This window comes from Barbus barbus (assembly GCF_936440315.1).
Source record: "Barbus barbus genome assembly, chromosome: 11".
Lineage (NCBI taxonomy): Eukaryota > Metazoa > Chordata > Actinopteri > Cypriniformes > Cyprinidae > Barbus > Barbus barbus.
Genome location: NC_136739.1, coordinates 2,629,642 through 2,647,790, shown reverse-complemented (window position 1 = coordinate 2,647,790; position 18,149 = coordinate 2,629,642). Strand labels below are relative to the sequence as shown.

Here is an 18,149-nt window from a genome sequence, read left to right as displayed (position 1 = left end):
GAAGTCTGCCTAAGGGGAAAATGTGTCCTTGTGCCAAGTTGAGAAATTAACCAGGGGTCATGGCAAAAATGGTATTTTAAATCTGGGGGCCACAATTGAAATTAGAATATAATGTTTCATTATATTCTATTAAATATTTCTAATTGTGGGTGACTGATAGATATCTGTGTTCACCTTCATAAAGGTGAGTGATGTTAAATGTGTGTAGCTACTATAGTGTATATATATATATATATATATATATATATATACATACAGTATATATATACAGTCATGGCCAAGAATATCAGCACCCTTGGTAAATATGATCAAAGAAGGCTGTGAAAATTAATCTGCATTGTTCATCCTTTTTTTTTATTTAAAAAATTCACAAAAATCTAACCTTTCATTGGATAATAAGAATTTAAAATGGGGGGAAATATCATTATGAAATAAATGTTTTTCTCTAATACACATTGGCCACAATTAACGGCACCCTTTTATTCAATACTTTTTGAAACCTCCATTTGCCAGTTTAACAGGTCTAAATTAACAGCTCTAAACAGCTCTTCTATAATGCCTGATGAGGTTAGAGAACACCTGACAAGAGATCAGAGACCATTCCTTCATCCAGAATCACTCCAGACCCTTTAAATTCCCAGCTCCATGTTGGTGCTTCTTCTCTTCAGTTTCTCATTTTCTATAGGGTTCAGGTCAAAGGACTGGAATGGCCATAGCAGAAGCTTGGTTTTGTGCTCAGTGACCCATTTTTGTGTTGTTTTTAGGTTTGTGTTTGGATTATTGTACGGTTAGAAGATCCAAACATGGCCCATAATAATATTTCTAACAGAGTCAGTCACCTGTTAATTTTTTATCTGTTGGTATTTGATAGAATCCATCATGCCATGTGTCTAAACAAGATGTCCAGGACCTCCAGCAGAAATATAGGCCCACAACATCAAAAATACAGCAGTATATTTCATTGTACACATGGGGTACTTTTTATCCGTTTTCACCAAACCCATCTTGAGTGTTTGCTGCTAAAAAGCTAATTTTTTTGTTTCATCTGACCATAGAAGCCAGTCCCATTTGAAGTTCCCGTCATGTCTGATAACTGAATATTCTGGAGTTTGTTTTTGGATGAGCTAGGAACATTTTTCTTGAAACCCTCCCAAACAACATGTGGTGATGTAGGTGCTTTTTTTAAAGGTTTTCTGACCCCGAGACTCAACTGTTTTCTGCAATTCTCCAGCTGTGGTCCTTGGAGAGTCTTTAGCCACTCAAACTCTCCTCCTCACCGTGCATTAGGACAATATAGACACGCGTCCTCTTCCATATAGTTTCGTAACATTTTCTGTTGATTGGAAATTCTTAATTATTGCCCTGATGGTGGAAATGGGAATTTTCACTGCTCTAGCTCTTTTCTTAAAGCCACTTCACTAATTTGTGAAGCTCAATTCTCTTTTGCTGCACATCAGAAATATATTCTTTGGTTTTTCTCATTGTGATGGATGATTAAGGGAATTTGGGCTTTGTTTTCCCTCCTATTTATATTTCTGTGAAACAGGAAGCCATGGCTGGATAATTTCATGTTCATAATCACCCTGGAGTGCTCAAAATTGTGAATATGAATGGGAATATACTTCAGAGATATTTTACTCATAAGAATTTCTAGGGGTGCCAATAATTATGTCCAACATGTATTTGAGAAAAACATTTATTTCATAATGATATTTCCCCCCATTTTAAATTCTCATTATCCAATGAAAGGTTAGATTTTTGTGGATTTTTTTTTATAAAAATTCAAAAGGATTAACAATGCAGATTAATTTTCACAGCCGCCTTTGATCATATTTACCAAGGGTGCCGATATTTTTGGCCATGACCGTATATATATACATACACAATATGTTCACATCAAGGATGCATTAAATTTCAGTGTCTGTAAAAAGTGACAGTAAAGATATTTATAATGTTTCAGAATGTTACTTTTTTGTTTCAAATAAATGCTGTTCTTTTTAACTTTCTGTGCATCTCTGAATCTTTAAAAAATGCATTACCGTTTCAATGAAAATATTAAGGAGCACAACTTTTTCTTTTTTACATCGATAATAATATGACATTTTTGGGGGGGTACCAAATCAGCATGTTAGAATGATTTATGAAGGATCATGTGAGATTGAAGACTGGAGATATGATGCTGAAAATTCAGCTTTGCACCACAGGAATAAATATAAAATATATATTATAATATATTGAAATATATTATGAAATATGTAATATCCTGTAAATGGAATACAGTCATTTTAAATTGTAATAATTCACAACAGTTTATACTTTATTTTTAATCAAATAAATGCACCCTTGGTGAGCAAAAGGCCCCATAAGAAAAATGTTTTATAATGTTAAAAAATATACACTATATAATTTCAAATACAATTGACAATCAACAGTAGATTACTGTTCATTGTAAGATTTTTTTAATTATGGCCAGTGTTGTGATATCTTGAGCGTTATTTACAGCTACTTTTGTGTTTTATACTGATTTGATTTTGTAAGTAATAGCCTTAAATGCTCACATTTCATTACTTTTTATGTCTAGAGTTATTATGTATAACATGCTTTGTGTGTAAACTGCCCTGTTGACACTGTGTTGTACTGTATAGCTGCATCGCAGTCAATCATTATGTGATGTTGTCATGTATGCCACCTCGGCTCTTTTTCACTCTGCTCTCTTCTTGCCCTTTACCAGATGCCAACGAGAAACCCTGACCCCAGACTGACACCCCGCTATGAGGACGTCGAGCGACAGTACGCCTCCCTGCCCAGGTAAGAGCGTCCACTCATTAATCCCGCATCCTTCATGACGAAACGAGAAGAGATGGAGAGCTAGAAAAGGAGAAGACGGAAAGGAAGAGAGGGGAGGGCAGGTAGTCATCTCTCTCTCATGCAGAGCTGAATAATCCTCTTTAAAGCATATAATTAAATCTGGAGTGTCTGCCTTCTGAGGCCCTCCTATCCTGGGAATTCACCTGATCCTCTCCGGGGAGACGGCCATGCGGTCGCAGCTCTGTAACCCGATCACACAGCGCATTTCTGGAGCTGCCTAAAGTTACGGCTGCCTCTTTCTGTCTGTCTTTTTCTCCTCCATCGTTTCTATCATTCTCAATCACGTCTTTCCGTGTTTGCTGAGCCTGGCCGACCACGACGGCCAGCGCAAACAAACAGGCAAGCGCACAGGCGTGAATGTTGGCTCGTAAAGTCCACAGCCTGTTTGCCCTCTTCGGTCTGTGTAAACAGCGCTGGTGTTGCTGTGAGGGTCACGGTTTATGAGTTTGGCACATGTAAGTGTGGATCTGTCATCACACGATTGCAAACGACTATAAATGGATAACTGATAACAAATGAGACACATTAAGAAATCTGAAATTTGCAAGTGATGAACTTTTAAAAGTGTTGGCGAGGCACTCATTGAATTGAAATAAAGCGCTAAAACACTTAAAGTATTTATCACTTTCCCTGCAGCATCATTACAGGGATGAACTAAGATTTCACTCCCCTAAAATGGCTTATCGCAACAGATTTTAGTATCAACCACCCCGGGGTCTACTTTCAAAGCCATTTCCATTCTAAATAATGCTCCTCACCTCTGTTAAGTCTCTAGATCCATTAGGGTACAATGTGTTTTTTATGCTGACGCAAAAAGGGGGCCAAATGTGGGCCAAAAACGCTTGTGGCAGACTCTCTCTTTCATTATTACATCGTTCCGAAACTGGAAGAGTTTCAAATCTGTGTCCGGCCCATGCTGAGGTCACTGGTTATGCAGTCAACTGAAGGTTGGCCTGGTCGCGAAAGCGTGCAGCTTTTCCACGTGTGTCTAATTATAACCATTAGTGCATTGATACACCCACTTATTACCCAGTGTGCTCAGCTCGGGGTCAGCCAATCAGAAGCGTCGTTTGCCACCTGCCTCCAGATTATTGGATTAAGTGGGCAAGTCAAAGTTGTGATTCATTGTGTTAGGGCTTTCATTGGACCGTTTTAGTGATCAATGGGTGATGAATGCACAGATGGTGGCCCACTTCGATGAACTGTGGTCAAGAGGTATATTTTTGGAGCTGTTCTTTAGTGCACAAATCAATCACAATCACTCATTGATCCTCATCCTATCCTTCACTTTAAAACTAACCAGTTCCTTTCTTAAGAAACCAAGAAACACTCCCGTATATCTCCCCTAGTCCCACACTTTTTGGCTTTTCTGTTAGTGGACCTCTTCAGACTGGTCACAATGGTCTTATTGTTTATTCTGCCTCATGTTAGAAGACCTCTTAATGTGTCTTTGTAGTCTAAATGAGTGTAAAATCGTCTGCTGTCGAACCTTAGGAGATCTTAAAAGACTCTGTTGAAGCAGTTTGTACAAATGTCAGTAAATTGTTCTCGTATCTTTTAGATTAGCCAGCGAGCTGTCAGTTTCAACACCGCAAATGCCAGAAAAGAGCTTGTGATGAGGGAAGAAGGTTACATTTGATGAGAGCTCTGAAAATAATGCCATATTTTCATTGTTCTGCCTGTTCAATGTTGCCCTGGCAACCAACACCCACCATCTGCGCGAGGCTGGACCTCCTCACCCCGTCCTCCGATTTCTCACTTTTTTTCCTCCTTTCCTTTTCCTTTCCTTCTCTGATTTTCATTTTCCACTACTTCTGAAATTCGTGAAAATTTGCGTCCTCCTGTGAGGCGCGTCAGATTTGTAAATTGTCGTTAGCGTCAAAAAGACATGATGGCTGATTGCTGTTCGGAGTCTCCCGCAGGTGAGCTCATAGGTGTCCGACAAGCTGCAAACTGCGAGCTTCTGCCCAGACCGTCTCCCGTCCAATAGCAGGACAAGCGAGCAAGCGTGACTTCTACAGAGCAAAGCTCATTTAGCACCGTTCAGCCCCGGCGTCCATTACCACACCGGGCAGGTAGCAGATGGAGAATATTAGGCTAATGATTAAATGAAGCAGGCGGAAATTTTTTGATGGTTTCACTTGCTGCGGCAAATGCGGTCAATCATTACTCATTCAACGCTCAGAATTCGCTTCGAGGTTTTGGAATAGCTGGCCATTTGGCACCGTTTCAAGGAGGTATTATTCGTACTTGGGCATTCTCAGCCTGAGGATCCACAAAAAAAATCCACGGATCTATTTCAGACTTCACGAGAATGAGACCACTTAACCGCCTGACTCATCTTTGAAGACATGTAGCACCCATCGCATACCTTTCATACAGTTCTCACACATACACACACTCATTTCACACTCTCAAGGCTGAGTGTTGTGGAAGAGTATGTTCAGTTGCTCATTTTCACTTCCCTTTTGTCAAAGCCATCTGCGATGCAAAGCTTCAGTTACTGCCGATATTGCAGCAGTCGATTTAAGGATGAAATTCAATTAGATCTGGCAAAATAATCAGAGTTTCAAGTCTAACATTGCTCCTAATTTGTGTAATTACATTTTAGGTCATACAATAACATTTCTGAGGGATAGACACCTATCTTGTTAACTAAGTTTGTTATGAGAGCTGAATGTTTGGTTCGGTTTCTCCGCTCCCAATATAAGGTTGGAATTCAAACCAAATAATCCTGCCTGGATTTGTCTCGGTGGGATCCTACCCGGTGTTATATGACGGCCAGAGGTCAGCAGGCCGTGTGTTTGTGTCTGTGTGTGTGTGAGGGTAAGGTGCACGGTTCCCGAGGGCAGCTGAATAAACAGCCCGGCCTTCAGATGGTCCACGGTGTTACTTTTTCAGCCAGGTGCACTATGGGAGCTCTGATGTAATCTCCAAAACATGGCACTTATTTAAGGGCAACTTCTGTCTGGGATAGCTAGGATTCTCTGGTTTGAATGTTTCCGTGTCAAAAAATGATTGTCAGCTACAAGCTCCTCAAGCGAAAAGCTTTACAGACAGCAGAACACGACAGTCCTCAGTGACAAGAGCAAGAACGAGATAACAGACGTTCACTAGACAACATTCACCAATCAGACACTGGAGTTGATGTTCCAGGATGAAGGTTTGAGGAGTGAACAGCTGGCACCTTCTGTTTCTTCTCTTCTCTCTTTGGTGATGGACGACCGAAGCGTTTATCTTTCATTATTTCTCACTTTACCTATATTGCTCTTTTGTTTTGGTTTCTCGGTCATTAAAGAGTCATTGAGTTGGTAATGAAATCTCATTTTAAGAGGGAAACTTTGTTACCTTGAGTTTCATAAGTGCTTAACTGGGTTAGGAAGCCCAAATGAAGACAGCAGTCTCTTACTCGCTTTGGAATTTGGCTGATATGAAGAGCCTGAGAAAGTGAAGATGTCTCTGTGTATAACATGCTGGCTTATGGCTGTCATCACGGTTTGAAAGTAATGGTAAAACAGCCCAGAATATCATTTTGTCTGCATCTGCTCACTGCATGATGGAGAACTGGAGGCAGATTTTTAATATACCTTTCATTGTTCATTCTGTGAAAGAGGATCTTTTTTTTTTTTTTTGCTATTTGCGTTGAGTTTCTCAGGGGACTTATTTAGTCTGCACTGTTTATCCATGCGGCTATCAAAAGGGAATCATGCCATAATCATTTATACGTAATCATTCTGAATGACTTTGTAAAGCTCAAAATGTTTGTAGGTACTGTATGTGATAGCTTGTCTTTTTTTCTGTGGAGCTTAGTCAGGGTGGATGGAATATTTTTAACACATTGCACTTTTTTTTTTTTTTTTTTCACTGGATTTGTAATCAATGATTATTATTGATTTAATTGTTTATTTTATCTGTCAGCTGACCAATCTGCGGAACTCAATACATCCCTTTGAGCAGTCTGTACTTCTATCCCTCACATCCTCATTTTCATTCAAGTGAGTAAATATGCCATCTACCCTGACTAGGGGCCATGGGTGCTCAAAACAGCTGCTCCCAGCTGTTGAGGCTACAAAACCATTTAAATAACTGCACATTAGGAATGTCTTGTAATTCCCAACCAAGCCCCAAAGGCAGTTGCACGGAGTCTTTAAACCAGGAGGGAAATGTGTCCCAGTGGGCCACATACCACTATAGCACATTTAGTTCGGAAAATCAGGATTTGACGGACCATGAGATACTTGGACAAGAACAGCCTAATGTTTCTAAAGTTCTTATCTTGATCACTGATCCTCATACTGCATGCCTGTACTAAATAACATGCTGCCACTTCCTGATTTCCCAGCTTTTTTTCCCCTCAATCAATTGTCAAACAATAAAACAAATTAAGTAATGAATTGCACATTTTTTCTGAAATTAATTGCGATTGATCCCACCTAACATTTAAGTTTTTAAATATACTTTTATATTGCAATAATAATTTCACATTAAATCTTGAAATTGATGTTCAAACAACATAAAGACAGTATAAGTGGAGTGTGCATCTGAAAAGTCTCCCTTTTGATGTGGTCGTAATAACGTTCTGCGTCTAAATAAACGCAATTCTTAAGAAAAAAAGAGTCCTGGTTTTAAATTATTTGTTTAAAGTTTTGAGGAAAAATTGGATTACAATAGGGTTTTTAAAAATATAGAAAATAAAATACCTCATATAAAATTTAGGTTGGCCTCCTGAGGTTAACAATCAATATTTTCTGAAGGTTAAGTACCCGCTTTCATTGACCAAAGGAAAAAAAAAAATGTTCAAGTGTTTCAGGCCTTATTTTTTACCCTGTTCATGGGAAGTGCCAGTAATGATTTCCAGTCTTGTTGCTTCCTCTGGTTTCCCCAGCTGTTGATCGTATTCACAGTGGAACATTCTTCACCCTCTAGGCCTCTTGTGTCCTACTGTCCCTGTAGACCGTCCCTCAAAACTGTAGGACTCAACATCAAGAAAAGATTAAACCAGAACAGAAGTATAAGTGCTTTGAGTTTTGTATTAGCCTGTAGGAGGACTATAGGTTTGAGAACAGGAAAGATTAATTGTTAATGTTCTGGGCTTGAGGTGAGGTCTTGAAAAAGCTAGCAGAACCAGGTGCAGGCAGTCACTGCAAAGCTGATAATCTCCAACAGTAATGATGATTTTGGCCTTCACTTTGCAAACACACACACACACACTGCTTATCTGGGACAGCTGAGGCTGTGACGTCACCGCCAATGATATAGCAAATGACTGACTAAGAGGGTCAGGAGGGAGTGTGTGCGTCCAGACGCCCGGTTGTCCCACTGGATGGGTGGTCACAGCTTTGGAGAGATTAAGATGATTTTTGGAATGCCTGATTTCTTGCCCTCCAGGTCTTCAGGAAACCCTCCCTTAAAGGGAACGAGACCACAGGGAAAGAGTGCGCTTTCCGTCGAGGGCCTTCAGACTGATGTTTTCCACATTCAGCAGGAGTAACACAATATGTGTGAAACACGCACACGGACCGCCTTGCACTAAAGCAGCTAATTGATACTGCCATCAGAAGGGAAGCTTGTTCACAGACACGTCATGCACGTAAATAAGTTAATGGGGATGGTCTGCAAAGTCAAACACAACGATCCAGGCTCCTTAAGACATGTGGCATTCCGAGGCTGTCATTGATACTAGCCTGAGCTATGAAAGGAATGGGAAGGAGGGGAAGGAAGTCAGCTGATTCTGCAGTCTGGCGAAAGCGAATGATCGTACTGTGCTCTGTCTGGTTTTGTCTACGTTCTTGTTCCCATTGGTCTCTTTCTGGTTGTCTTTCAGCTGAGGTGTAATATAACCGCTGGCTAAAGCTTCTGGAACTCTGCATTCAGAGCACAGCAGCGCGAGAGCTGGAAAAATGTGAATTGTGCTATGAAAGGTGATCCATGCCGAATTAGCATGTGGTGTCTCACCTTACAGAGGTTATACCCTAATCAGCCAGCGTGAGGAAACCAGAGATGGCCAACTGTATACCGTCTCCAGGGACCCTGACCGCATGTCAGTCCCTGTCCCAGACTTGAGACCTGTTAAAATGTTTATGTTGCAGGTCCTTGGTATGTCACGCTTGCCTCAGCACATGTAACACAGGATCGTGATACCAGGACTCACTCTCGCCCTCCCTCCCTTCCTCTCACTCTTCACAAAATGCCACTGGTCGGATTAGGGGTTACTGTATTCGGTTATCTGTTGGTCCTCAGGCTCCTGATCCCTGCAGCATTTTAGTGTACAACCTGCAGACCCAACTCCTTAAGCTTCTCTAGTAAACTGATTGGTGGCCTACTGTCTACAGTTAGCTAGTTAATGACAGTAAAGGTATTAATTTTAAGATTCTATTTCAAATAAATGCTTTTTTTTTTATTATTCTTTTTTTTCTCTTCCTCAAAGAGTCCTGGGGGAAACCGTTTTACTGTTTTGACAAAATATTAATATTTTAATTAAGCAAATATTAAGCAACTGTTTTCAATATTTATAAGACGACATGTTTATTTAGCAGCAAATCAGCATGTTAGAATGATTTCTGAAGGATCATGTGACACGCTGAAAATTCGTCTTTGCTATCATAGGAATAAATTACATTTTAAAATATAATATAACAGACAACAGATAATTCAATTTTTAATAATATTTCATTACTTTTTTTTACTGTATGTTGTACTGTATATTTGATCAAATAAATGCAGCCTTGGTGAACATATTTTATACTTATTTTATAAACAGTAGGAAATCTTACCGATCCCAGACATTTGAATGGTTGTGTTTATTGTATTTGCTGTTTATTCATATTATGTCATGGATAATATTATATTATCATATATACATTTAAAATATATATATATATAATCCGAAAAGGCTAAAAATGTCTAAAATGTTTTCTATTTGAGCAGCTCTCCTGGTTTTGAAACAGATCGGTTTGATAAATCTTTTTTTTTTTCAGATAAAATTATACTTGATCATGGTAAAGTCATGCTTAACTCAACACAACCATCTCCATCAGACCATCTTTTTTCACATCCTAACTTTCCTTTATCTTTCCTGTCTTGCAGAAGAGCACCAGTCGAACCTAATGAGTATCCCATGCAGCCGTGGGCTGGACACAGGGACCCAATGCACTACCCAAACCCACAGCCCGGCTACCACCCCAGCTACCCTCCCAGAGATAACTACCCTCGCCCTGTGAACCCTCGGCAGAACGACTCAGGGTTCTATCACCATCCTCCACAGCAGAGAGGCCCGCTTCGACAGGACGTGCCCCCTTCTCCCACCATACCCCTCCGAGGCCCTCCCTTCGACACCATGAACCGCGGCGGCTACCGCAACAGCAGCCCAGAGCGCTACACGTACGGAGAGGCACGACACTCAGACCCAAGACAGAAAAGTGAGATGACGGCAGCTGTTTAAACTCAACATTTTTTTTCACCTTGTGTACAATGTTTCTAGAGCAAGCACCAGTGTGCCTACACTTATGGACATGTTTTTTTACTAACAGTTTGCTCTATAATATCCCATCTTGAGCTACATCTTAGAGTCCTGACACAGCATTTGCAGGGACAATGATCCATATGTAACTCACTCCCACTCAGACGGTCCCTCCATATGTTTGTACATCTGTAAGATTAATGCTGGCCCTCAGATCCAGATATAAACACATTCCAGCACTGCTTTTATTAGCACATTATTGTACAATCTGTACAATGATCATTTGAAACTGTGGTATGTGTGCACTAATGTAATGCTTGTGCTTACGTGAAATATTTCAGAGCACTCCATATACACTTTTATATAATGGAAGGATATTAAACCACTGTATGAGATGCAAATCAACATTGTGTCATTCTGCAAACATCTTAATATATTTTTTTTTTTACAGATTTGGTCATGTGTAACAAAGTACAACAATTTCATACTGAAAATCTTAGTCTTTAATATTTTGTAAAAATATAACTGTCCTGTATGTGAAGTCATATAATCAGAGAAAGGTGACGAAAAAGAGGTTGTTTTTCAGGAAGAGGAAAGGAGAGCCCAAAGAACCTCTGACAGAGGAAGGATGAGAACCGCTCGTCTTCCTGGGCTTATAGCGTTCCCACATGAATCCACACCTATGAATGAGCTGCCTCTCATTTGTTTTAAGATTCTTTACTTTTTTGATAGTATTTCATTCATGTTCAATGATTTCACATGTATTTCGATACAAAAGACTCTCTCTGCATTCAGAGGTCAGGTAACGATAAATAAAAGTATTATTGATTGTAGTATGTGATAATCATGTGAAACACGTATGTTTTTACAAAACAGAATGGTCTTCGCACCTAGTATCACTGCGTACATTAATACTATATTCAAAATGTTGTCTTTTATATAACACATTTTCAATAAATCTGCATTTGAAATTAGTCATTATTTGTCATTTTAAAACTGTGAAACTTCCCTTTAGCTGCATATCCGTGGAGGAGAATCACTGCACTAGATGAACAGTCCCATAGTACAATCCAATTTCATCTCCCAGCCCCTGATAAAAACTCTACCTGCGTGTGTGATAATAGATGGCTGCAAATTAACACCGCCGTAATTATCAATTAAGATGAAGAGATGATATGCATCTGTGATTATGGTCCAATTTTTAAATTTGAGATGAAATTCAGGGCTATTGGAGAATGATAATTTCATGTGATAAGGCCACACACCACATGATCTGTTCGGGATTAATTAGAGCCCTGTGCAGAGGAGGAATGCTGGGAGAGAAAGAGACATTGGAATTTGTCGAAAGGTGTGTCATTTCAGACCACTAGCGGCGCCAAATGACTTTCTGACTGGGTTTAAGCAGGTTTTTACAAACACTCTTCCATTGTTCAACAAACAGATGGCTTCACCTCAAACTCATGCCATTGGCTCAGCAATAGATTCTTAACCACTCAATAACTCTTCCACTTTTCAGGGAAATTACTCAACAGGTGACTTTTATATAATCTTGTAGGAATATAATAGTAAAATAATATATCATATATAAGCTAACTCATATATTCAATGGATAGGCAAAAGTATTTAAAAAAAATTGGACAACTTCACTTTTAAAAATCTCACTTTTGGTTATGGGCACATACACCTTTATAGGCCAAATGTTAAAAAAAAAAAAAAAAAAAAAAACTCTCCTTTATAGGTTTTTGGTAAAAAAAAAAATGTCTAAAACGATGTAGCAGAAATCTGCCATGAAATAAACATTCTGTCATTGTCTATTCATCCTCATGTCATTCAAACTCATAAGATTCATAAGGCTCCTGCGGAACACAAAAAGGGTTATCACAATGTTTTCATACAACAACAAAAATGATCTTGGATTATTAAAGAACAAAGCAAAAGAAAGAAAATTCAATATTCCGTTTTCATGACTTTCCAAAAGAGGAAACGGCAAGATTACGGGGAGCAACATGTCCCTCTGTGGCTGTATTAGAGTCAATGCAGCAGTTTTGACTAGTTTGTTTTTCCCCCAGGGTGATAGAAGTAGGCCTATAGTGTTGTAATTTACATTGAATAATAAAAATGAAAATACAAAAAAGGAGCATAAAGTGTCAGACAAATTTCATATTCCTTCAAAATATAGTTTTTTAATTGACCGTGTTCTCCAAATAGATGCCGATAGTCTTCTGTCTCCTGGAGGAAATTAATGAAATTTGACTTAGACCCTGACCATTTTTAATAACAAAATGGAAAGGAAAAAAAGGTTTGTTGAATTTACGATGTTAATTAAGTCGCAAATGCGTCATCAAAGGGTCAATTTCTGTTATGTTGCCTCACACACACACTCCTCATCTCATGCATATTAATCATCAGACATGGACAAGAAGAAACTAATTCTGCTAGTTTCGAGTTGAATATTAAACAAACCCAAGTTCCACATGAAAACCCATAAAACATGCCTACCTGAGAAGCATCACAGACTTCATGAGAAAGCATGAGAAAACGCACCAATAGAGACGACTCTTCTGATTGGCTGTGCGGTGTGACTGATTAGGGCCTTTCAAGAACCTTTTCATAGTACCCGAACTAATTGTGGAACTACCCACTTTTTGGCATGTTCGCACCGCGGGAAATAGGAACGGTTTTAGTTCCAGGAACTCCGTTTGGAGGAACTAAATTAGCTTCAGAGTAGGGTCTAAAACAGTTCTAGGAACTATCCGTGACGTAAGTGTACGCTGATTGGCTAAACGCGTACGAAAACGCCCTCACCCGCCATGATTTAAAACACCTGTAAACATATACCGTGTAAACATTGTATAATACTGAGAGCATTAATAAACGCCATTTACCTGAAGACTTCGTCTACGGCGTTTTGTGCTTCTATCAGCCTCGATGAAATGTAACACTGCAAATTGTCATTGGAGATCTTAGTCCTCGTTTCCGTTCTTTCAATCGCTTGACGTATACGTCGAAATTCCATGTCAATTATTGTGAAACCTGCGAGACACAAGAAAAACACAGCTCCGATCACAGCATCCTCAATCCTCCTGCTGTTAATGTTGTTCTTCTTTGCTTACGTTGTTGAACAAATTACGTCGCTGTTGACCGGCTTACGTCACTTCTTAATACCCGCTGTTGGTGCGAATGCACTTTAAATGGTACTGGGAAATAGTTCACGCCAAACCGTCCCAGTACTTTAGTACTGTACTTTAAGTTCTGGAACTAAAGCAGTGCGAAAGGTCCTATTGTGTTGCCTCGCGCCGTATTTTTGCAATCAGCTTTTTGTGTGCTTCCTACTAGCGTTGATTTAGAAGTTAATTATATTGCTTTCTTTGATTCGATCATCTGTTTTTATGCCCACTAATTGTCATTTTTAAAAGGAAATCCTTCTACTTATACGTTCGAGGTTTGTATGTGGTTTGCTAGGAGATTTCTTCATTGTATGTGGATGGCTCATTTCTCTCAGAGGCAGAAAGTACGCCGCCATAATTGCCGAGACGTTCGTCTCTCCAAGAATCCATTTGGGATGTGTAATTATTGAAAATTATTACTAGGCAAAGTTTTAATTAGCATTTGAGGCCGTAGTAATTATACATTTCCATTTTGTGTGGCTGAACGTGCGCTGTCACGGCTGACAGAAACGAGAGAGAGAGAGGGTCCGAGGCGCTTGTTTTGGTGGTGAAGAAGCGTCTCTCATAGATATGCTGAATGACTCTGGCACACTGCGATCAAATTATTGTGCTGTCATTCGTGCCACACGTTCAGAGACTTACGGATCATTTCTTTAATACGAGTCATTAATTTGATATTAATTCAGTTTGATAAAGCAGAAAGGACAGGTGATTAGGCTTATGCGTAATGTTAGAGACGTTATTAGACTAAAGCTTTGTTTTTATTACGTTCCGTTCTTCTCTGTTCCTCCCTCTCACAATCTGTCTCTCTCTCTCCTCGTAATTCAATATCAGAAAGTCTCTGGGTGAAGTATTTGCAACCCATGCAGTTCTTTGGTTTGAAGATTTTATCTTCTCAAACAGTACAAAAGGGAAATTTTGGAGAGAACTGTTAAAATGTGAAAGTGGAAATGTAGTTTAAATTGGAAGCAAGCATATGAATGTTTTATTCTTTTTGTATGTGTGTGAATGCATGCTGGGAATCTGATTTATGACAGTTGTGACAGACAGTCTGGAGTTGTTTCCTCTCGTCCCTCTGTTCGAGCTTTACAGCTTAACAGCAGCATAAAAACACTCATTTTAACCTTTCCACGGCTCTGAGCTGAATGTTCAATGTTGCCAGCGGTGCTTTTGTACTGTAGCCTACTTACTGGTGCTTAAAACCTTACATTTGTCTTTTGTGAGATTTCAGTAAATACAGAAGCTTTCAAAAGCAAGTCACATTGACTAGAAACAGATTCTTGAGTACGGTGACAAAACAGCCTACAAAACTGACAAAATAACAGATTATGTGCATTAGGAATTATTTTGAATGTGTTCAGTTATTCACTTATCTTTGGGTGCAACCTCCCGCTTCTTCCATTTTCTCACACAATAGGTGTTTTTTTTTTTTGTGCCTGTTCCTGTGTCAAAATAATGTGTCATAAATCTATTATTTACTTCAATGAATGAATGAATTGAGACTACAGCAGACTCTCTGATTTTCAGCCCCATCTTTTGAATTGTCACCACAGCCATGGTGTTGACAAAATAATCATCTTTTGAAAATCACATATATTATATGCAGGAGCTATTGTGGACTTCAGCTCGGCCTTTAACACTATCATTCCAAACCTCCTCCTGTCCAAACTAACTCAGATCTCCGTCCCCACCTCTGTCTGTCAGACTTCCTGACAGACAGGCAGCAGCTAGTGAGGCTTGGAAAATACACATTCAGCACCCGTACGAACAGCACTGGAGCTCCTCAGGGCTGCGTTCTCTCCCCACTGCTCTTCTCCCTCTACACCAACGACTGCACATCTAAAGACCCCTCTGTCAAGCTCCTGAAGTTTGCAGATGACACCGCACTGATCGGCCTCATCCAGGACGGTGACGAGTCTGCTAACAGACAGGAGGTTAAAGAGCTGGCTGTCTGGTGCAGTCTTAACAACCTGGAGCTCAACAGGCGCAAAACAGTGGAGATGATCGTGGACTTCAGGAGAAACCCCCCTGCTCTCCCCCCACTCACCATCATGAACAGCACCGTAACAACAGTGGAGTCATTTTCCTGGGCAGCACCATCTCTCAGGACCTGAAGTGGGACTTTCAAATAGACTCTATTGTCAAAAGGCCCAGCAGAGGTTGTACTCCCTTCGCCAGCTGAGGAAGTTCAACTTGCCATAGGAGCTGCTGAAACAGTTCTACTCTGCCATCATTGAATCCGTCCTCTGCACTTCAATAACTGTCTGCTTCAGCTCAGCTACCAAATCTGACCTCAGAAGGCTAAAGAAGGTAGTCCGGACTGCTTAGCGAATCATTGGTACAACCCTCCCCACTCTCCAAGAACTGTACTTATCCAGAGTGAGCAAAAGGGCGGGTAAAATCACTTCGGACCCCTCACATCCAGCACACTCCCTCTTTGAACTGTTGCCGTCTGGTAGACGCTACAGAGCTCTGAGCACCAGAACGACCAGACACAGGAACAGTTTCTTCCCTCAGGCAATCCATCTCATGAACATTTGAACTCTTAACAATAAACATGAAACACATAACACTATCATACTTTTTATTTTTTATTTAGCACACATACTTATTACATTTCAAATTTGCACCTAACATACCTAACATAACATACCTGTGCTATTTTGCACATTGTCCATTTTGTATATTTGTACATTATTTTTTTATTATCTGTGTCCTGTCCGGGTGCGTCTCACTCATCCTTAAAAGTGAAGCTGCGGGCTCTTTGATTGCCTCCTGGTGGATGGCTGCAGTACAGGTCATAAACCCCACCCTCTCCATGTAAACGAATGGGACTTCAGTCAAAATAAAAAAATAAATTACACTTCCAATACAATTTTCCAAAATATGGTTTTGGTCATTTAAGGTAGTTGTTATTACGCTGATATATGTTCAATTGTTCGTTTTTGTGGTAAGTTTGATTTTAGCTAGTAATTTGATCCTATAAAAATTGGGCGTGGCGTTATGGTTGATTGGGTCTGCGGGAGTTTGGGCGGGAGTTTGATTCCGCGGCTCCACCTGATGGCTCTACTGCGCAGACTCTGGCTCCAAACGAATCTTTACTGAGCAGACTCGGGCTCCAAATGACGTTATTTACTCAAGATGGCAGTGGCCATACTGAGATGTATTCGCTTCACTTTTCTATAGTGGAAGGAAGCAGAGACGCGTCGTCCATCTTTTTTTACAGTCTATGGTCCTGTCCTCTCGCTGTCATTCTGTTGCACGTTGAGCTTCTGTCACCAAAACAAATTCCTCGTATGTGCAAACATACTTGTCAATAAAGCTAATTCTGATTCTGATTCTGATGTTGTGGGGCATGTTTTGTCATTAACAACAGTTTCTCTTTCCTGGTACACATTTCTCCTTCCTTTCCTCTGGAATTAGACCCAGAGAGTCCTGGAGATATGGAGGACACACGGTCATGGCGTTGGCCCGATAGCGAGCTGATGTCTGTGCTGTAAGGCTCACAGGAGTGTAAACCAGTGCTGACGACCGTATCACTGATACCACAGCCCTGAAAATGTATTCCCCATGAAGGTCACAGGCAGAGTATTAAGATGCCTGGCTCAGCCCTGTTAAAGCGCAGTTGCATCTGGCTGGTATAAATTCCATTTCCTGTCCTCGTATCAGTCTAATGGTGCTTGCAAACACCGGAGCAGCTGTTTCCCTTCTGGCTGTGGTTCCCTGCCATACCCACTCTTGACCCAAACATATTGTGCAGAGAGCAGAGGAATGGCCAGAAAGCAAGAACGAATTAGAGCTTGGGAAAGAGAGATTTCTGGCATAGTTTCATTTCCCTCTCTATTAGGCCCTTCAGGAATACAATATTCCCTTTGTCTCTTGAGGTTGGCCCACATTCCTAGAGTGGCTGAAGGCTGTTGTGCTTTTTACTTCCTGTGGTCAGGCTAACTGCCAGGCATCTTATGATACAGGTTCACCCAAAGCGTCCCGAAGGTCATGGCTGTGCCTGTGAAAAATCTAAGACACAGTATTTGGCAAACAACTCACTGATTTAGATGATGAGCCAGACGGGAAATGTTTTTTAATACAGAAGAAGAAATAGAGGTATGAACGTGACATCTTATTTTGGAGTGCATGACTTTCTGCATCTAAACCGAGTGAGCTTTCATCACGTCTGGCACTTTCATCAAGGCTGATGATATTTGTAAGGGAATTTGTGAGTTGATTGCAAAAGAGTCACAGAGGCAAGTTTCTTCATTCAATCAAAATGCAAAGAAACAGGAACAAATTGACCTGTATTCAAAAATCAAGCTTGATCTCATCTAGTTTGTTCTCGCCTGATTCATTCACTCAATCACTTAGATCACGCTTTTCTTCACCTCTCTCTCTTCCTGATCGTTAGACTGGTAATCTCTCCATTTTCCTGTTTTTGTGTTTTGAGAGGAGTTTCTGTGCTTTCCTCTTCACAAAATGACTAAGACAAGCCCACAATCTTCCATACATTTTAAACACTAAAGTAGTGACTTCCTCAATTAATTAAGGCCAGAATGTGGTGGAAATAGTTAGTGTAACCTCAGTCAGTTAATTTAAAAAAGACCCTGTTAAATGGTTTGATTAGAAGTTTGATGTGTGACTGAAAATCTTTGCTGCGCGGG

At 40.1% G+C, this 18,149-nt stretch overlaps 1 protein-coding gene across 1 annotated transcript in view; it reads left to right on the top strand.

Moving 5' to 3' along the window:
* Window positions 1–11,300, top strand: part of LOC306877001 (partitioning defective 3 homolog B-like) — a 298,887-nt gene extending 287,587 nt beyond the window's left edge. Inside the window, exons 22-23 of the mRNA XM_079428505.1 lie at window positions 2,732–2,808; window positions 9,955–11,300. Of these exons, the coding sequence (XP_079284631.1) occupies window positions 2,732–2,808; window positions 9,955–10,309 (432 nt within the window). The 3' untranslated portion in view covers window positions 10,310–11,300. The remainder of the gene's footprint in view (window positions 1–2,731; window positions 2,809–9,954) is intronic.
* Window positions 11,301–18,149: the final 6,849 nt, after the last annotated feature.